At 41.5% G+C, this 22,299-nt stretch overlaps 1 protein-coding gene across 1 annotated transcript; it reads right to left on the reverse strand.

Moving 5' to 3' along the window:
* Window positions 1-1,396: 1,396 nt before the first annotated feature.
* On the reverse strand, window positions 1,397-20,233 carry LOC145788464 (uncharacterized). Its single transcript, XM_082600229.1, has 5 exons — window positions 20,222-20,233; window positions 18,873-19,976; window positions 17,520-18,762; window positions 2,047-2,195; window positions 1,397-1,561 (listed from the first exon to the last, which is right to left on the reverse strand). The coding sequence occupies exons 1-5, from the start codon at window positions 20,231-20,233 to the stop codon at window positions 1,397-1,399; spliced, it is 2,673 nt and encodes an 890-aa protein (XP_082456355.1).
* Window positions 20,234-22,299: the final 2,066 nt, after the last annotated feature.

Here is a 22,299-nt window from a genome sequence, read left to right on the forward strand (position 1 = left end):
AACTACAGGCGGTGTGACAAAGCCGGTCGTAAGAGCTTCAAATACAGCCTATCCCTAAATACAGCCGTATAGTCTTCTGTCTTCTTTCCAGTCATAAAGACGTAAACAAGTGGAACTTGGAAAAACTGTTCATTTTTTTTTAACAAATGCGTGAATTGTGTACAATTGCTGAAAAGGTTTATGGACTATTTTAAATGTACCGTCCATAAACCACGTTTTAGCTTGCGCTAAAATTTTCAGTTGCAATTTAGTGGCAAAGACTATGCTCCTACCAGCTTCAGGGACGCTACAGATATCTTCAAATATGAAGTCATGGGTCACATTTAAGTAATCCAACTCGAAATCCTTAGTTGTTGGTTCTTGGGGGCGGTGCTGCTGCCGAAACTTGTTCACGTATCGAGACATGTTGTCTATCGGAAGTAGTCCTTCCAAATCCGAAGGATTTGAAATTTCATTTCGAATTTCTTGTCGTAGGCTATAATTTTAGTCGCTGGTTTAAATGGTTTAGCGGTTGCCTTTCGTTTTGCAGCTAATGCTATTTTGGTGACCTTCTCAGCGCTGTGTTTTGGTGGATGGCTGTGACAGGCTGCTCCAAGTTCAAACTTGCCGTTTTGTTCTACCACTGTTGCACAGCACGTTATATTACTGCTTCTGATTGAACAGCGCCACTGCTTTGTGGAAGCAGTTTCTCTCCTCAATGTAGGCCTATAATTGAATCCGAATGAATCAAACAATTTATCTTTACCTCTTTTAGATCCTCCTTGAATCACAATGTAGCCTACATCACTTGTTCACATTCAAGTACTTCCTCATATTCAGGATTCGAGTAAGACAAAGATGACTCGTCCAAATAGGATGCGCCATGGCCACCTGGAGATGCGGCCTGATTTGTCACATTTTGCAAAATTTGATTACAGCTACTGCTAGTGCTTGACTGACATGTTTTGAGATGTTTTTACTTTTTGCGGTTTCCTAATGACAAAAAACTTTTTGTTGCCTTGGGGAAGCAGTAGTAAATGAGAAAAAGTAAGTTGAAAAACGCAAATCAGACTGTTATTGAAAATTAACAGTCTGACTAAAATCTACAAAATCAAATTCTCTTTGTTTTTTAACATGTGAGGATGTCAAAACCGAATGCAAAAAAAATTATTCTCACACGAGTCAGTTCAATCGTATATTGCTAAAAATCGATTTCGATCAGCTAGAAGCTAGATCATCTTCAGTTAAGCTAAGCTTATTCAAATAGAATCAAATATGTTAAAACCTATTGTTTCATCTGGGGAAAAGAATAAAGAAAGCGTAAAAATCTAATTTTTAGAAAAATTCATTTAAACGTTCGCCCAAAGTTAGAAAAACCTGGAAATTTCTGCAAAATGTGACAAATCAGGCCATATCTTTAGGTGGCCATGGATACGCCTACACGCATTTTGGTGTAAAGAGGTGCAACAGAAGATGTTTCGAGTGGGGATGCATTATCATCAATTACTGATACACCATCAATTATTGGTGGTTCGCCTTGCGTTGCTTCAATGCTGTTTCTCTGCGTACTCGTTTGTACCCGCTGAAAATAAAACAAATAAAAATAAAATTTAAGTAGGCATAAGGGCAATTTTTGCAACTTTGTTGAAACCTACATCTGTAGTCTACTAAGATGTTCCGAGCTGTTTCGAAAATTTAGCATGCAAATTGTATTTCAAATGCAGTGACCACCTTTTTAAATGAGGAGGTTACGGTGCCTTGTCTATAGCTTTCGTATGAGGTTATTGACAGCAAAAAAACTCGAAAGTTAAAATACAAAGATCAACAATCAGAAGTTCTGCCAAGTAGCCAATGAAAGAGGCCGACGTTTTATTTTTGGAGGCAGTAAAGTGTATTGAAATTAGAGAATTTCATACTTAGGCTGAAGATGTGAACCGAAACTTAAACCATGCTTAATTAACATTAGCCTATGCTACCTAAACTACCATCGCTTAATTTTCAGATTGACGCAAATCCTGAATTCCAAACACCAGCCTTAGGTGCGTATAAAATCAGTTTATCTTTTACCTCTGACTCGCTTCCTGTTGTGGCAACCAAACTAGTTGCATCGAAACCTTGGAAAGTTTGTTCATTCGCAGTTTGTGATGAGGTGCTGACCGTGTGCGGTAAACTTGTTTCTTCTGTCCGAAAAGACAAACATAAGAAAGTATACTTTTCTGCAAACAAAATAATAGAACGTAGGCTTATCCATACTCCCGGATCCATAACACCATGGGATGGTCAACTACACTGCGTACAACAGTGCTACTAGATTTCTAACAACTTCACCAAATTGCAACTTCCCAAACCAGACCACAGACCATCTTATATTGGAATGTCCAGTAACCCAGCTTCAAGGATACCTCACCGCCCACCAATGTAACAACGTCCTCATGGATTGGCTGAATAAAAACTGCTTTGACTTATAGCGTCATACGAAACAAATAGTTTTTTTTTATCTTTTAATTTGATTTTTAGAGCAGTGGTCGCCCAAATCTTGCCCGCTTAAACCTAGCTTCAAGTTACACAAAATTGATTTCAAGCAATTTACAATTATGTTATCTTGCAGTGATGTTGCAAATTTATTTTAAAATCTTAAATTGAAAAGAATTTTCAGGTTTGGAAAATATATTACAAAGCACTTAAAGACAGAAAACTTAAAGAAGGGTAGACTGCAAAAACATAAACCATCATGTTTCAAATGTTGGTCACAGCGGTAAACCATAATCTCTTCGTGGGAAAATTGTAACATAAGATTCCCGAATCAGTTCGTCTGCATGTAATGACCGAAAAAGAAACATTCCTTCGAAACGTCTATTCAAAATTGTATTTCTGTAAAATTAGCCACCTGGCTGTCGAAAATGGAGGTGAAACACCGTACACCACTAAAACTTGTCACTACAGAACAGATTACTTAGATAAAAGACGGAAATTTTATCCAGCTGGCAAGCACTAAGCAAACAGTTAAATATTTGACCAACTTTCAAGCAACCATTTTACGAATGACTAGAATAATTTGCGATATCTCAAATGCACGTACACACTAACTGTGACGCAATAATGAAAGACATTGTCACGCAATTCAAACAGGTGTTCAAAGGTAGTGATGCAATATTTCATCAGGTCTTACGACCGATGGTGCAATATTTGGACATTTTCTAGCAATTTCCATGACGTAAGATGCCAGCTAGGTTAAGTAGACCATAACGGTTTTTATATGACGTTTGATTTGGTGAACAATTGGCTGGAACATAGCTACCCCTAGTTATGACAGTCTGACATGGCATAACTCAAAAAGAATTGACGACAATTGTGAGCCAATGAATAAAAACACACGGTACACAAATTGTTTGAATCACTCACGTTTAAGTTAATACGTAAATACAAAGGGCATGCAAAGAATGAACAACAATAAGAATAATACACGACGATACAAGAAATTGGTACCATAGGTACACGCTAAAATGACGCTATATACAATGGTTGAGATAATAACCGACTGTTCTGGGCTCAGACAAGTGTTGGCCACCGCAGCCAAAACCAGGCTCAAACCCTAACACTTAGGTGTTCTTTACGGGGGCGAGGCACGAAATATCCCTCAACACGTAGTCTACTTTCACTTTCCCGTACTCTCATCGTAGTTGCAGACGGCAACTTTAGCTCTACGAACCACAGGCTTCCCTTTCCTAATTTGTGGAACTACCTCATGCACCCTCCCAAGTTGATACTTCCCACGTTTACCAATGTCTTGGAGAGAACCTACCACTACAAGTTGACCAGGCTCCAAATTCTCGGCCATTTTTAGCCATTTTTTCCGGCTCTGAATCCCTGGCAAGTAAAAGTCTATCCATTTGCTCCAAAACTGCTGAGAAAGTGACAAATTGAACCGATAATCCCTTCTTAGTTGGTCACGATCATGTGGTTGCCCAACAGCACAGTATGGGTCTAAGTATGGGGTCAAAAGTGAGGCAGGGGTGATGACAGTAAAATCCCTAGGGTCGTCACTCAAAGGTACAAAAGGGCGTTCGTTCACGATCCGAACGGCACTGCCTGTGTACGTAAGCAATTCAATAAAACTGGGCTTACGTATTGAAGAGTCCAAAATGTGAAAAAAGTACTTGGTCATATCGGCCACGAAACCAAATCTACTCAGCCGAAATCTAGCCAAGAGATCTTCCAGAGGGTTTAACAAGTCAGGACCCGAAAACATTACATTATTAACACAAGTTCCTCGAAAATCAGATTGTTTTAAAGCCTTCAGCAACTCTATCTGATGCCAACACAAAATTGTTAGGTAAATCAATATCTTCCTTCAACGGTACAGGTATCTCAAATCGACCATCTTTCAACTCAATATTCGGTTCAACAAGTTTTCTAGCCAAAACGTCATTGCGAGACAATTCACAGGTTTTATTTTGCAAAATCAAATCCTGAATGACTTTATTCAGGTCTGCTATTTCCATATCACGAGACTCAATTTTACGCTGAAAGCCAGAGATGACATCCGACTCTAAAGACGTCTGTACTCTGCACACGTTAGCAACGCTTTCATCTAAGGGTGACTTACCACCACAAGCCAACCAACCGAGAGGAGTGACCAAAGCATGTGGTTCACTACGATTCTCACCAACACGCTCTTCTTTAGCCCACATTAAGTAAGCGTTGTCGTTGCCAATCAGTACATCTACAGTACTACAATCATTTAAATGAAACATATTCACGTCATGAAAATGACGAAAACCACTTAAATCCTGCTTATGTGGTAAAGTTTTAACATCGTCAGCCCAAGCTGGGTTAACCACCGAAGTTATATCACAAAACAGTTCATTCGTCTCTAACGACTGAATGTTGAGTTCAACAAGGTCAGCACAAGTAGGTTTCTGACCAGCCAGAGTATCCATTTTAAACGACGCTTTGTCATACGGTTTAACGCCAAGTTCGCAGACCAAATCACTCGAAACAAACGTCAACTGCGAACCAGGATCATGCTGACAATACACCAACTTCGATTTGCCAGTCATTGGATTCAAAACACGAGCAGCAGTAACGCGGTTAAAAGCTGCTTTAACATTTCCAATCTTAACATTAAGCACAGGAACTCTGGCACCAGCATCATCTTTACCAACCGAATCCAGAGAATCACGTGACGTCACATAAAAATCATGCAGAAGAAAATAGTGTTTCCTATCGTTGTTAGGGCCACACTTACGACAGTTGTTTGCATGAACGCAATCCCTAACCATATGATGGCGCAAACAATTCAAGCATTTGCCAGCTTTCACAATGACATCTCTCCGATCTTTAGGTGTCAAGCGCAAAAAATCTTTACAATTAGACAAAAAATGATATTCAACTTGACCACGTGACGAACAATAAAAACATGCCGGTATGTCACTACGTCTGGCCACACCACCGCGCGGTGCGCCAACAGCAGTCGAGTACTGCGAACTCCCTGAAATCACATTATCATGGGGTTTTACCGACGTCTGCCTAACCGGACATGAAGGCAATTTTCCTTTGCCAGACTTTTTAAAATGCTGCGACTCACTAGAATCGCCCATTAGCATAATGCTAAAATCAGTCGACTTGCGCGTTTCCTCCCGTACTACAAACTCGAACAAACTCTGAAAAGTAGGCTCATCAGTACCACCATACTGATCACCTAAAAAGTCAAGATAACGCTGTCAAGCGTCAAACGGGAGTCGCTTAGCCAAATCCAAAACAAAACGTCCTTCCAATTTGTCACGCTGACCATAAGCTTGCGCGTAAAGCAGACACTGCGACAATTCATCTTTAAACTCTTTCAAATCACTGGAAGAGATCGAAGTCAATTTGCTACCATAGCGATACTTTCTAATTTCCGGTTCGGCGAAAAGACCTCCACGAACCCCAAAACGCTGGGACAAGCGAGCTAACGACATTTCTATCCTGTCTTCCTCTGTTTGTTTGTTTGTTTGTTTGTTTATCTTTATCCTGCATTGCGGGAAAGCGGACTTGAGCGCTATGCATCGGTGTACGCCTTCCGACGTACACCTGACCCACGCTGCAGCTGACGGCAATGAGTGTTTCCAGTTGTCTACTCTACTTATGACTTAAATTTGGTACTATCCATTACTCGAAATCGATCACTGGGCAGAGGCAATTATCGTAAAGTTTCTTGTCCAGAGAAACAACAGCAAGTGCGGGTGGCTGGAGTCGAACATGCAGGCTCTCGACTGCGAGCCCAACGCGCTAACCACTCGGCCATTGCTGCCGACTGTGCATGGAGTGTCAGAAACCAAATTAGCAATCGTTTGCGCAGCTGTTCTAACACAAGCTGCTTGTAACAAAGTCAAACGAGTTCCTTCAAAGGGCGAAGCTGCCATTAAGGCCGTAACACGATTTTTAAAGAAGATAAATGACATATTATTACCATCGTAACCAATCAAGGCCGCCTTATCAAAAAACGTCCTACTATTTTAGTATTCAAAAAAGCAATCCTGCTGAGAACTCGATTTAGCGGGAGAAGACAAGCTATATCCTTTAAGGGGCTGAGGGGGCTCAGTCACATGCACAGCCCGATCACGATCTTCACAAACGTTAAAATCAGGAGACGCGACATGCCTCTCACAACCACCCAGATTACGTGTAGCTGGGCGATCAAAAACTAGCGGCGCAGAAAACTGTGAAGAGGGCAAAGCATTACTGGAAATGGCGGCCCCGTGACCTGTACGCTCTGGTGGAGAAGATAGGCTATAATTCGCAGGTCTTGGCTCTACAGCCTTCGGAAGACCCTTAGCCGCGGCCCCGAGACCTCCTGAAACAACTTGAAAACGTGTGGATTGCACTGGTCCACTTACAGATTGAACAGGCGTCTGGAAAAGGTTATGTAAATTAAACTGCGATTGATGTTCCCTTCTGGAATGGCTGGAAGATCCCTTCTTAGAGCGACGCCGGGAGCCCACATCTGATCGATATTCAGCTAAAGCTACCTCCTTACGTTGTTCAGCCCTCAACTGGGCGTCTTTGAGTGCGAACTCAGCAGCTCTCGCTTCGGCCTCAGCTCTCGCGGCAGCAGCTCGTATGGCCTCAACTCGTATGGCCTCAGCTCTCGCGGGGGCCTCAGCAGCTCTCGCTTCGGCCTCAGCTTGTATCTGGAGCTCCTCTCGTCTCAGCTGCAGGTTAATTTGTGCAACTATCCGTGACGAGCTCTCAGACATCCTAGTGCTTACATTTGAGGCGCTATCCTCAGGATGTATGTCAGCATCCAACCTATCTGAGAATTCACTTTCTTTTTGTTCGAAGTTATTTTTTAACAAGTTAAATTCGGGATCTACCCTATCACGAAGTTCTGCCAGAATTGCAGAGTTCAAAATTTTAGTCAAAAGTGCATGGAAATGCCGTAAATCCTCTTCCAAAGTAGAGAACTTAGATCAAAAATTAACAGTTCCTGCTTATCACTCAAAGAACCTAGGGCTACAGAAAGTTCTCCGATTTGAGTCAAAATATCCCTTCTAAGATGCCGGGCCTCTCGAACTGACTTAGCCTCATCGTTACTGGGTCCCTCCCCAGAATGGCCTGCCCGACCGCAAAGAACATCATTAGGCTTAAACTCAGTCGAGTCGACGGCGGTCGAGTCCCTGTCGCCACCGAGTGTAGACTTATTAAATGTTGGGTCTAAATTTAACAATTAAAAAAATTAAGTTACACAAACACACCAAATTAAGTTATAAAAAACTTAACTGCAAAAACCGTAAAAGTACAAAAGAATTTAGATGCACAATACCGTAGTTGTAGGGGTATATAAAGTCCTAAAGTTCCACAAAACTTGCTTGGATTCGTTCACTTGAATCTTCAAGCACAGATCGATCGTCTTTAATCTTTTTTCTTCAAATGAATGTCAATGTTGTTTTTTCTTCAGAACCAACTAAGAAACGCCTTTAATTTTTAACTTGAAGTTCTTCAGTACCAACTGAGAAGAAAAGTCTTTAATATTTTTTTGCTTCTGTAGACTACCAACCAGCAAGATCTTCTTTTATTATTTTGCTTTAATTTCTTCTTGACCTACCAACTGACAAGAACTCGTCTTTTATTATTTATGTCTTGCCTGTGCTTCCGTACAAACACTAGCCAGAGAATCGTCTTTTATTATTTTGCTTTAATTTCTTCTTGACCTACCAACTGACAAGAACTCGTCTTTTATTATTTATGTCTTGCCTGTGCTTTCGTACAAACACTAGCCAGAGAATCGTCTTTTATTATTTTTTGTGCTTCTAAGTGCTTCTTGGCCTACCAACTAACAACTTCGTCTTTTATTATTTATGGTCACAGCGGTAAACCATAATCTCTTCGTGGGAAATTTGTAACATAAGATTCCGGAATCCGTTCGTCTGCATGTAATGACCGAAAAAGAAACACTCCTTTGAAACGTCTATTCAAAATTGTATTTCTGTAAAATTAGCCACCTGGCTGTCGAAAATGGAATGCAACACCGTACACCACTAAAACTTGTCACTACAGAACAGATTACTTAGATAAAAGACGGAAATTTTATCCAGCTGGCAAGCACTAAGCAAACAGTTAAATATTTGACCAACTTTCAAGCAACCATTTTACAAATGACTAGAATAATTTGCGATATCTTAAATGCACGTACACAGTAACTGTGACGCAATAATGAAAGACATTGTCACGCAATTCAAACCGGTGTTCGAAGGTAGTGACGCAATATTTCATCAGGTCTTACGACCGATGGTGCAATACTTGGACATTTTCTAGCAATTTCCATGACGTAAGATGCCAGCTAGTTTAAGTAGACCATAACGGTTTTTATATGACGTTTGATTTGGTGAACAATTGGCTAGAACAAATGTTGATTTTGTTTTCATCTTATCAACTCGGTGTAATTTGCAAGCATTTACAAGTTGAAACAAGCCCAAAAGTAGACAACAACTTGAAAGTTTACACAAATTTTTGGCTAAAAATTATACTTATTTTGTGAACTTTGATTTGAAATAAAACAAAGAAATCAACCACCGCACAACCTGTAACTGCAAAGGTTTCCCGACTGGTGAAAAATTTTAAATTTAGTTTTGTGTTTATTTTACTTTATCTTGTGCGGAATAAACAACACAAAGAAACACGGGACAGGAAAAATGGCAGCAAAGCGACGACGTTATAACACGCTGACACATTGGAATTTGCTCTCCCCGCTTAATCAGACCAGTTTGGCTTGGTCCCGATTAACCGTGGCTGACTGTAAGCTATAACTTAGGGAAAATATATTGCTCTTCAAGACCATCAGCACTTTTGATGATCAACCTTGCAACTGTCTATTTTTCTTGTCTTGTTTTTTTTTTTACTCATACAAATGTTGAAAATCACTCTTTTTTAATTTTAAAATTGTACTAAGGTCTTGCGATCATGCCATATTTTAAACTTAGCCTATTGTAGCCTACTGTTTTAGTATCAATCACGTTATAACGTTCGCGTTTTGTCGCTTCTACCTTTTTTTTTACTTCTGCTATGTTTGGCATATTGTTTTTCGTTGTGATGGTCAGAAATAAAAACAAACTGAACTGACAAGCCCAGACTGAGGCCGATATTATCAAATTATAAGCGCAGATAGGATATTGTTCACGCGGGCCGAGCTTTGGGCACCCCTGCTTTAGCAAAAGGCATTAGGCTACAAAGGTTAATCCCACCACTTGACCTCGTTACACATTTTTAAAGACTATAAAGATTAGGTTTCCATAAAAGTTGGCAATAGCCTCAGCATTTGCAATTACCGCATGTTATTAGCCTATCCAAAATCGGCTGGTTCGAGATAAATGAAGGCTAGTAGCCTATGTTAATAAAATATCACTGTAGGTTATAAACTTACTTATTCAGACGAACATTGGAAACATAGCCAATTCTCCAGTTCCCACTCATGCTCGACAATTTTTCTGTACAATGTTTGTGATAAGCCTGTATTGCAGATGCGATGCTGCCAACCTGCGCATTTATCACACTGTATCGCTTCTTGTCGTTTTCGAACCACTTTTCTGCAGTAAGAGCAGGGGCTTTTTTCTGATACATTCATCTCTAAGAAGTTGTGAAACTGAAACCGCAGATGAATACAACTTTGGCTTCATTAAAGTAGACTACTGTGCGAAGCGTGTTGATGACAAGAAAATAGGTAACAACAGTACGAGTTGTTGACACCAATATCAGCGTGATTCTATTTAATGAATAAAGCACTAACAAATAACACTAAAAATACAGACAGTTACAATACACATAAAAAATGGAAATGTACTTTGTGGGGTAGTCGACAATAGCACATGTGAGTGCCAAACCAAATGATCCCAAGTTATGGTCAAGATGGCCCAACCCACCCAAAATACTACAACTAACTGAGCTAACAAAAAAAAACAACCCAGGCTAGCTCAGAAGAAAAAGAGAGGGGAAAAATGGCAACTCCAATCCAGAGTTTCATATGCCACAGATTACTTGCAAGTCAATGTTCAGAGCTTAGTTCAATTGTCCAAATGCTTTAAGTCTGTTATATCTGATTTTTAAACATTAAGGTTAAGTGCTGCAAAATAATTGAACATAGTTAGCACAAACCTTTTGAGAGAAGCCACGCTGGAAGTCGAACAGGCCATGCAGTGAACTTTAGCACACCCTCATGCTAGGGTAGCTCACACAAAAAGAGATTCAACAGAATCTGCACGCCAGAGAATTGTTATGCTTTTAGTGGCGGCAGCAGAGAGCAATACAAAGTGTCAAAAAAGGGGCAATTCTTCAAGCGGATTCTACACCGGCCCCAATATAACTGTACCAAACAGATTATATTCATATTAAGACGCTTGACACAACACAGTGGCCGACCCCAGCAGTGACAAGTAGGACTAAGAACAGCTAACGATGAGCACAAAGAGGAATGGTTAGATAAACGATAAAATTTAAAATGTGAAGGCTACCCCTAAAACGAGTAGATACAATTGCAGCAATAAACTTGATGCGGCATGTGACATAGAAAACAACACAAACAAAAAAAAGACAGAAGGCAAGCAAGTTCAAAAGTTCTGATGCAGACAAATGTTCTGTTGATTCCGTCGCTCGCCGAAAGTCTGAATCATAAGAGTACACACAAATAATACCGTACAGTAACTATAAATAAATGTCCTGTGCATTCCGTCGTCGAAAGGTCGAGACTATGAAGGTTTAAACGAAAGGCATGGTTTTCAAATAAATGTCCTTTTCATTCCGTTGTTGTCGAAAGGTCGAACACAGGAGTGTCGACACAAAAGGCATGATTTCAACAAATGTCCTGATCAATCCGATGCCTCCAATAGGCAAAGTTTGCGGATGTCCCTATTGTATGACGATGCCGCGGTCTTTATTCGTACTGTTCGAACATGACCGTCTGACCCGGGAAATACCTCTGGTCACAACGGTAAACCATAATCTCTTTGTGGGAAAATTGTAACATAAAGTTCCCGGATCCGTTCGTCTGTATGTAATGACCGAAAAAGAAACACTCTTTCGAAACGTCTATTCAAAATTGTATTCCTCTAAAAATAGCCTCAAAGCTGTCGAAAATGGAGGTGAAACACCGTACACCACTAAAACTTGTCACTACAGAACAGATTACTTAGATAAAAGACGGAATTTTTGTCCAGCTGGCAAGCACTAAGCCAACAGTTAAATGTGCGACTAACTCTCAAGCAACCATTTCACGAATGACCAGAATAGATAGCAATATCTCAAACTCACGTACGCAGTACTGTGACGCAATAATGAAAGACATTGTCACGCAATTCAAACAGGTGTTCAAAGGTAGTGATGCAATATTTCATCAGGTCTTACGACCGATGGTGCAATATTTGGACATTTTCTAGCAATTTTCATGACGGAAGATGCCAGCTAGGTTAAGTAGACCATAACGGTTTTTATATGACGTTTGATTTGGTGAACAATTGGCTGGAACATAGCGGCCCCTAGTTATGACAGTCTGACATGGCATAACTAAAAAAGAATTGACGACAATTGTGAGCCAATGAATAAAAACACACGATACACAAATTGTTTGAATCACTTACGTTTAAGTTAATATGTAAATACAAAGGGCATGCAAAGAATGAACAACAATAAGAATAATACACGACGATACATGAAATTGGTACCATAGGTACATGATAAAATGACGCTATATACAATGGTTGCGATAATAACCGACTGTTCTGGGCTCAGACAAGTGTCGGCCACCGCAGACAAAACCAGGCTCAAACCCTAACACTTAGGTGTTCTTTACGGGGGCGAGGCACGAAATATCCCTCAACACGTAGTCTACTTTCACTTCCCCGTACTCTCATCATAGTTGCAGACGGCAACTATAGCTCTACGAACCACAGGCTTCCCTTTCCTAATTTGTGGAACTACCTCATGCACCCTCCCAAGTTGATACTTCCCACGTTTACCAATGTCTTGGAGAGAACCTACCACTACAAGTTGACCAGGCTCCAAATTCTCGGCCATTTTTAGCCATTTTTTCCGGCCCTGAAGCCCTGGCAAGTAAAAATCTATCCATTTGCTCCAAAACTGCTGAGAAAGTGACAAATTGAACCGATAATCCCTTCTTAGTTGGTCACGATCATGTGTTTGTTTGTTTGTTTGTTTATGTGGTTGCCCAACAGCACAGTATGGGTCTAAGTATGGGGTCAAAAGTGAGGCAGGGGTGATGACAGTAAAATCCCTAGGGTCGTCACTCAAAGGTACAAAAGGGCGTTCGTTCACGATCCGAACGGCACTGCCTGTGCACGTAAGCATTTCAATGAAATTAGGCTTACGTATTGAAGAGTCTAAAATGTGAAAAAAGTACTTGGTCATATCGGCCACGAAACCAAATCTACTCAGCCGAAATCTAGCCAAGAGATCTTCCAGAGGGTTTAACAAGTCAGGACACGAAAACATTACATCATTAACACAAGTTCCTCGAAATTCAGACTTGCCATCGTAAACAATACGCTTTTTTAATTGTGACGTCACAAAGTATGGTAAATACCACTGAAATCGTTTTATATTTTCTGATTCACCAGCACGCTCAACATAGCCATTAGATTTAAGATCTTTCATGGTGTCGGTAAGGAAATCACGAAGTTCAGGTTGTTTTAAAGCCTTCTTCCTTAAAGCAGCAGCTCTATCTGACGCCAACACAAAATTGTTAGGTAAATCAATATCTTCCTTCAACGGAACAGGTATCTCAAATCGACCATCTTTCAACCCAATATTCGGTTCGACAAGTTCTCTAGCCAAAATATCATTGCGAGACAATTCACAGGTTTCATTTTGCAAAGTCAAATCCTGAATGACTTTATTCAGGTCTGCTATTTCCATATCACGAGACTCAATTTTACGCTGAAAGCCAGAGATGACATCCGACTCTGAAGACGTCTGCACTCTGCACACTTTAGCAACGCTTTCAACTAAGGGTGACTTACCACCACAAGCCAACCAACCGAGAGGAGTGAGTAAAGCATGCGGTTCACTACGATTGTCACCAACACGTTCTTCTTTAGCACACATCAAATAAGCGTTGTCGTTTCCAATCAGTACATCTACAGTACTACAATCATTCAAATGAAACTTATTCACGTCATGAAAATGACGGAAACTACTTAAATCCTGCTTATGTGGTAAAGTTTTAACATCGTCAGCCCAAGCTGGGTTAACCACCGAAGTTATATCACAAAACAGTTCATTCGTCTCTAACGACTGAATGTTGAGTTTAACAAGGTCAGCACAAGTAGGTTTCTGACCAGCCAGAGTATCCATTTTAAACGACGCTTTGTCATACGGTTTAACGTCAAGTTCGCAGACCAAATCACTCGAAACAAAAGTCAACTGCGAACCAGGATCATGCTGACAATACACCAACTTCGATTTGCCAGTCATTGGATTCAAAACACGAGCAGCAGTAATGCGGTTAAAGGCTGCTTTAACATTTCCAATCTTTACATTACGCACTGGAACTCTAGCACCAGCATCATCTTTGCCAATCGAATTCAGAGAATCACGTGACGTCACATAAAAATCATGCAGAAGAAAATAGTGTTTCCTATCGTTGTTAGGGCCACACTTACGACAGTTGTTTGCATGAACGCAATCCCTTACCATATGCTGGCGCAAACGATTCAAGCATTTGCCAGCTTTCACAATGACATCTCTCCGATCTTTAGGTGTCAAGCGCAAAAATTCTTTACAATTAGACAAAAAATGATATTCAACTTGACCACGTGACGAACAATAAAAACATGCCGGTATGTCACTACGTCTGGCCACACCACCGCGCGGTGCGCCAACAGCAGTCGAGTAGGCCTACTGCGAACTCCCTGAAATCACATTATCATGGGGTTTTACCGACGTCTGCCTAACCGGACATGAAGGCAATTTTCCTTTGCCAAACTTTTTAAAATGTTGCGACTCACCAGAATCGCCCATTAGCATAATGCTAAAATCAGTCGACTTGCGCGTTTCCTCCCGTACTACAAATTCAAACAAACTCTGAAAAGTAGGCTCATCAGTACCACCATACTGATCACCTAAAAAGTCAAGATAACGCTGCTTAGCGTCAAACGGGAGTCGCTTAGCCAAATCCAAAACAAAACGTCCTTCCAATTTGTCACGCTGACCATAAGCTTGCGCGTAAAGCAGACACTGCGACAATTCATCTTTAAACTCTTTCAGATCACTGGAAGAGGTCGAAGTCAATCTGCTACCATAGCGATACTTTCTAATTTCCGGTTCGGCGAAAAGACCTCTACGAACCCCAAAACGCTGGGACAAGCGAGCTAACGACATTTCTATCCTGTCTTCTTCTGACAAGCCAGGAGTGTCAGAAACCAAATTAGCAATCGTTTGCGCAGCTGTCCTAACACAAGCTGCTTGTAACAAAGTCAAACGAGTTCCTTTAAAGGGTAAAGCTGCCATTAAGGCCGTAACACGATTTTTAAAGAAGATAAATGGCATATTATTACCATCGTAACCAATCAAGGCCGCCTTATCGAAAAACGTCCTACTATTTTGGTATTCAAAAAAGCAATCCTGCTGTTGAGAACTCGATTTAGCGGGAGACGACAAGCTATATCTCTTAAGGGGCTGAGGGGGCTCAGTCACATGCACAGCCCGATCACGATCCTCACAAACGTTAAAATCAGGAGACGCGACATGCCTCTCACAACCACCCAGATTACGTGTAACTGGGCGATCAAAAACTAGCGGCGCAGAAAACTATGAAGAGGACAAAGCATTACTGGAAATGGCGGCCCCGTGACCTGTACGCTCTGGTGGAGAAGATAGGCTATAATTCGCAGGCCTTGGCTCTACAGCCTTCGGAAGACCCTTAGCCGCGGCCCCGAGACCTCCTGAAACAGCTTGAAAACGTGTGGATTGCACTGGTCCACTTACAGATTGAACAGGCGTCTGGAAAAGGTTATGTAAATTAAACTGTGATTGATGTTCACTTCTGGAATGCCTGGAAGATCCCTTCTTAGAGCTACGCCGGGAGCCCAACTCTGATCGATATTCAGCTAAAACTACCTCTTTACGTTGTTCAGCCCTCAACTGAGCGTTTTTGAGTGCGAACTCAGCAGCTCTCGCTTCGGCCTCAGCTCTCGCGGCAGCCTCAGCTCGTATGGCCTCAGCTCTGGCGGCGGCCTCAGCAGCTCTCGCTTCGGCCTCAGCTCTCGCGGGGGCCTCAGCAGCTCTCGCTTCGGCCTCGGCTTGTATCTGGAGCTTCTCTCGTCTTAGATGTAGGTTAATTTGTGCAATTGTTCGTGACGAGTTCCTAGACATCCTAGTGCTTACATTTGAGGCGCTATTCTCAGGATGTATGTCAGCATCTAACATATCTGAGAACTCACTTTCTTTTTGTTCGAAGTTATTTTTCAACGAGTTAAATTCGGGATCTACCCTATCACGAAGTTCTGCCAAAATTGCAGAGTTAAAAATTTTACTCAAAAGTGCATGGAAATGCCGTAAATCCTCTTCCAAAGTAGAGAACTTATCTAAAAATTAACAGTTCCTGCTTATCACTCAAAGAACCTAGGGCTACAGAAAGTTCCCCAATTTGAGTCAAAATATCCCTTCTAAGATGCCGGGCCTCTCGAACTGACTTAGCCTCATTGTTACTGGGTCACTCCCCAGAATGGCCTGCCCGACCACAAAGAACATCATCAGGCCTAAACTCAGTCGAGTCTACGGCGGTCGAGTCCCTGTCACCACCGAGTGTAGACATATTAAATGTTGGGGCTAAATTTAACAATTAAAAAATTAAGTTACACAAACACACAAATTATTATTAGGCTACAGTAGTTATAAAAAACTTAACTGCAAAAACCGTAAAAATACAAAAAAGAATTTAAATGCACAACACCGTAGTTATACGGGTAAATGAAGTCCTAAAGTTCCACAAAACTTGCTTGGATTCTTTCACTTGAATCTTCAAGCACAGATCGATTGTCTTTAATCTTTTTTCTTGCCAATTAATGTCAAAGTTGTTTTCCTTCAGAACCAACAAAGAAATGCCTTTAATTTTTAGCTTGAAGTTTTTCTGCACCAACTGAGAAGAAATATCTTTAATTTTCTTTTGCTTCTGTAGACTACCAACCAACAAGATCTTCTTTAATTATTTTGCTTCAGTACCAAACACTAGACAGAGTAAAGTATTTTATTACTTCTTGCTTCAAGTTCTTCTTGGCCTACCAGCTAACAAGCGACGTCTTTTATTTTTTTCTTGTGCTTAAAGTGCTTCTTGACCTACCAACTAACAAGCCACGTCTTTTATTTTTTCTGCCTTCAAGTGCTTCTTGGCCTACCAGCTAACAAAAACGTCTTTTATTATTTATGCCTTCAAGTGCTTCTTGGCCTACCAGCTAACAAATGCGTCTTTTATTTTTTATGGTCACAGCGGTAAACCATAATCTCTTCGTGGGAAAGTTGTAACATAAAGTTCCCGAATCCGTTCGTCTGTATGTAATGACCGAAAAAGAAACATTCCTTCGAAACGTCTATTCAAAATTGTATTCCTGTAAAAATAGCCTCAAAGCTGTCGAAAATAGAGGTGCAACACCGTACACCACTAAAACTTGTCACTACAGAACAGATTACTTAGATAAAAGACGGAATTTTTGTCCAGCTAGCAAGCACTAAGCCAACAGTTAATTGTGCGACTAACTCTCAAGCAACCATTTCACGAATGACCAGAATAGATAGCAATATCTCAAACTCACGTACGCAGTACTGTGACGCAATAGTGAAAGACATTGTCACGCAATTCAAACAGGTATTGAAAGGCAATGATGCAATATTTCATCAGGTCTTACGACCGATGGTGCAATATTTGGACATTTTCTAGCAATTTCCATGACGTAAGATGCCAGCTAGGTTAAGTAGACCATAACGGTTTTTATATGACGTTTGATTTGGTGAACAATTGGCTGGAACAACCTCCTCTACTCGGGCTTTGGGCCACATACCCCTTTTCAAATACTCGTCTTTCACTAGTACAATGTCCCCAACCTGCAAGTTGCGCTTGGGTTGCAACCACTTTTGCCGAACTTGAAGAGTAGGCAAATAGTCTTTCAGCCACCTACTCCAAAACTGGTCAGCTAACCAATTTGCCAGACGCCACGAACGACGGTAGCCGTCTGCTTCGATAAATACATCGGTAGGTAGAGATGCAGCCAATCGTCCGGTCAACAACGAACTTGGAGTCAAAGCTTCCAGGTCGTCAGGATCAGAAGTAACTGAGGTCAAAGGACGATTATTGATGATGCGCTCGACCTCGGTCATGAATGTGATGAGGCTCTCGTCATCTAGTGAACGTTTTTCTGTCAGCAAAAGCATAATCTTGCGGACGGTACGTATCATACGCCCCCAGACACCTCCTTGGTGACTAGCACCTGGCAGATTAAAACTCCACTGTGTACCGTGTTGACTAAACTTCTTGTGGATGATGCTGTTATTCCATCGTTGTATTCCTTCTTTTAGTTCTCTAGCCGCACCGACAAAGTTTGTACCGTTATCGGACACGATCTTCTCTGGTGTTCCTCGACGGTTGGTGAATCGTTGATATGCCAGCAGGAATGAATGGGTGGAAAGGGAGTGTGAAATCTCTATGTGAATGGCACGGGTGGCCATGCACGAAAAAATGCAACCATAACGTTTTACCCAGCTACGACCTAACTTAACCATAATTGGACCCATGTAGTCGACACACACACATGCAAATGCCGGCTTCCCTGGAGTAACACGAAACTCGGGCAATGGCGCCATAATCTGCTCGCCAGCAACAACGTTTCGAAGACGACACTTTCTACAAGCGTGCAAAACACGTCGAACTACAGAGTGACCACAAACAATCCAAAATAACTCTCTACTGGCAGCAAGTGTGTGTAGGGCACCCATGTGACCCTCACGTTGGTGGTAAAACTCAATAATTAAATTCGTAACATGGTGCTTACTAGGCAAAATAACAGGGTGTTTAACATCCTGAGAGACAGGGGACTTGTGCAATCTGCCACCAACTCTAAGCACACCATGAACCACCACAGGGAAAAGCCTTTTAACAGAGGAAGTTTTCAACACAGTTTGGGATCCACCCACACCAAACTCATTACAATTCTGGAGCGAACTCATCTCCAAAGGAAATGCTTGTTTTTGCACTGCCTTCACAATATCAATTGTGGCAATTTCTAACTCAGATACCGATAAGTCTCCCTTGAGATTTACAGATGTACCTGATTGATTGGGAAGCTCACTCTTCGACCTCAGGTAGCCTATAGCCGAAACCGCAATATCCAGCAAGCAACTGCCCTCTTTAGACGAACAAACGAAGAGAAATAGTTTAACAAGCGATTGAGAGGGGACCCTCCAATAGGTTCCTCAGTTTCAGTTGCATTCACTCGGTACATGTTTTTGATCTCAGGGTCATCTTCAGGTAAAGGAACCAAAGTTTCAGGACCGGCTGGCCAAAACTCGTCACTGAGTTGCAAGACGTCTGGTCCTTTAAACCACAGGTCAGCTTTGGAAAGCTTGTCTGGACCAAGACCACGAGACGCAATATCTGCTGGGTTTTCTTTAGTTCCAACGTGACGCCACTGTGATGGTTCTGACCCAGCATGAATTGCTGCAACCCTGTTTGCTACAAAAAGTTGAAACCTTCTAGCAGTGTTCCTAATGTACTGTAGTACAGATGTGGAGTCAGTCCAAAAGAAAGTTCTATCAATCTTCAAATTAAGCTCATTTTTCACTGAGCGAACCAAATTGACACCAATCACCGCAGCTGACAGCTCTAACCTAGGAACAGTCATGGGCTTCACTGGAGTCACTCGTGACTTCCCCATGACAAAGGCACAATGCACATTTCCACTCTTGTCCACCATCCTCAAGTACACAACTGCGCCATAACCGATATTACTTGCATCACAGAAACAATGCAATTCTGTCACAATAGGTTTGAAATGTGCTGGACAAAAACACCGACTTACTGTCAAGTCTTGCAGTGCTGGTAAACATCTTACCCACTCTTGCCAAGCTACGGCTTTAATTTCAGGTATTGGATCATCCCAACCCAGGCCACTGATGCATAAATCCTGCATGATACGTTTTGCAGACAACAAGAATGGCTGCACAAATCCCAAAGGATCATAGACCTGGCTGACCATTGGTAAAATTCCACGGCGTGTCACTGGCTTTTGTTGCACATTGATCGTCACTCCAAAATTGTCATGAAGTGTGTTCCACTGCACTCCTAAGGTACGCTCAACAGGACCCTCGTCTAGATGTAGATCCAAAGAAGGTTTCACCACACACTCATCAGGCAAGGACTCCACAACTTCTTCCGAGTTACTAGTGAATTTACTAAGCACAAAACCACTTTGCTGCAGTAAATCTTTAATTTCCAGGACGACTCTTTTAGCATCCTCCGATGTCTTAAAAAAGATTTAAGGAAGTCATCAACATAAAAATTACTTTTTATGGCATCCACTGCCTCTTGGCTGGCCCCTAACTCATTGTCTTCTGCCACCTTTCTGAGTGCAAAGCCACAGCAACTAGGGGAGGATGTTGCACCAAATAGATGTACCAACATTTGGTAGTCTTGAGGAGGTAAAGAAAGATCATTATTAGGCCACCACAAAAAACGCAAGCTGTCACAGTCATCTGGCTTCACCCTCACCTGGTGGAACATACTTTTAATATCTGCAACTACTACAACTGGCTGCTGCCTGAACCGAAGGAGAACTCCAACCAAATTGCTGGTCAAGTTCTATCTGCCTGGGCCTTCCTCTGAACAAACTGAGAGAGCTGAGAAAAGGTCACAGCTTGTCCTCTTTCCAATTGATGGCTGACAGAAGATACAAACTTATCTTGCATATAGATAGGGAGTCGACCAAATATGGAGCCAATGACTTGTTGTGTGTCTAGACTTGAATTGGGAAAGTCACTGCAAGCAATCTCACAGCTACGCATGTCTCTAGCTAGCTTAACAATACTCTCTGCATCATTAGGTTTGATGGGAGCTCCCTCAGTTAACTTTTTAGTATAGGCACTTACAATGCTGTGCATTTGACCATAAGAGCTTTCCAAAATTCGCCTTGCTTCCAGGTAGCCCAAATCTGGAGAAGAGATGAGGATGCAGTCTGCAATGCTTTCTCTTGCTTCACCAACACAGGAAGAAATTAACTTGTCTAGTTTCGTCGTTGCATCAATAACTCCCCGAATGGTGTATGCTTCAAAATGCCGGATGAAACGCCGATAGTCTTCTGGGGCACCATCAAACGGTTCCATGCTGGATTGGTTCCGATTTATGGAAGTAGTCATAGTGTACAATGCGTCAACAAGTCCATTGATGTCAGGTTCACGAGGTCTTCTGTCTTGAGAAATGGATGTCCAATTTTCGTCTTGAGTTGATCTAATTCCAACAGAAGGAATTGAATGGAAAGCAGGCGGGCTTAAGCGAACAGGTTCCACTGGAGAATGTTCCATAGTATAGCCGGAGGGAGTCAAACGGCCAGGCCTACGTTCCTCTACTCTGGTCCTATTTAGCGACGGCTCTGAAGGGCCTACTTTATCGTATGCTACATAATGACTGCCTATCTCACCCTGTTCACTATTTTGAAAATGATCACTGGACTGAAAAGGGGGCGGTGGCCGAGGAAGGTACATTTCCGATCTGTACTGAAGGCGATAACCAACAGACCTCTCCTCTTCTTTTTGCTTATTATAGTCATATGCAGCCTCCCTAGCTACACGAATTGCCCTCTCACGTATGTTTTGTTTGACAGATGCCACTCCAGGTTGCACAACTTGTCCAATAGTGGCTGGTGCTACAGAAGACTGGCGGAAGGTTTGGGCATTACTCGACGAGCTTGGCATTTTAGGACTAGTTTGTCCAGAAAGGCGAGCCTCCATTTTATCTTTGCGCTTCTGTACTTCATCCCATCGCTGGCGAGCATCTTCCAATTCAACAAGGTATTCTTGCTTGACAGGAATTGCAAGCATGTATTGCGAACATGCCCCTATACATGACTGGTACGCTTTATTGTACTCACTTTGAAGTTGTTTCACTTGATCCACACCGATCCCATCAGCTAAGGCACCCAAGACATCTCTTTCTCTTCTTGTGAGAAGACCCAAATGAGACTGCCGTGTCTTCTTTAAGCTGTGCAGCTTTTCTGCTTGGTAGCCCTCTTCACTAGCTACATTTTGCTTAATATTTGTCCCTATACTTTTTCGAGTATGCATACTTATATAATTACAATACCAAAATTACTGAAAATTTACTTAAACACAGATGCCAAGTTATCACAACTACTGATACTTGAACAAAACAACCCAAATGTACTTAACAAAGAGGCAAATTAACTTTAACAGTGCAACCAATACACTAGAATAAGTCTATAAACACCAACTGTGTTTACCAAGGCGACTTAATCACAAGTTAACATACATACCAAAAACAATCAAATAGGCTACCTTACCAAACTATTGTAACTAACCACACCAAAATGGTTCAACCAATGAACCAGAGTTAGGTAACAGTAGCAAAAGCAACAAATTAAACTTTCAATATTTCCAAAGACAGGCCAATTAAACTAACTGCACACAAGAGTTCAGCCAATGAACTAGAGTTAGTTTACCAAACAATTACCGTGTTTAAAAATGATGTTGACACCAATATCAACGTGATTCTATTTAATGAATAAAGCACTAACAAATAACACTAAAAATACAGACAGTTACAATACACATAAA

The sequence above is a fragment of the Aplidium turbinatum genome, chromosome 2 (genome assembly GCF_918807975.1).
Source record: "Aplidium turbinatum chromosome 2, kaAplTurb1.1, whole genome shotgun sequence".
Lineage (NCBI taxonomy): Eukaryota > Metazoa > Chordata > Ascidiacea > Aplousobranchia > Polyclinidae > Aplidium > Aplidium turbinatum.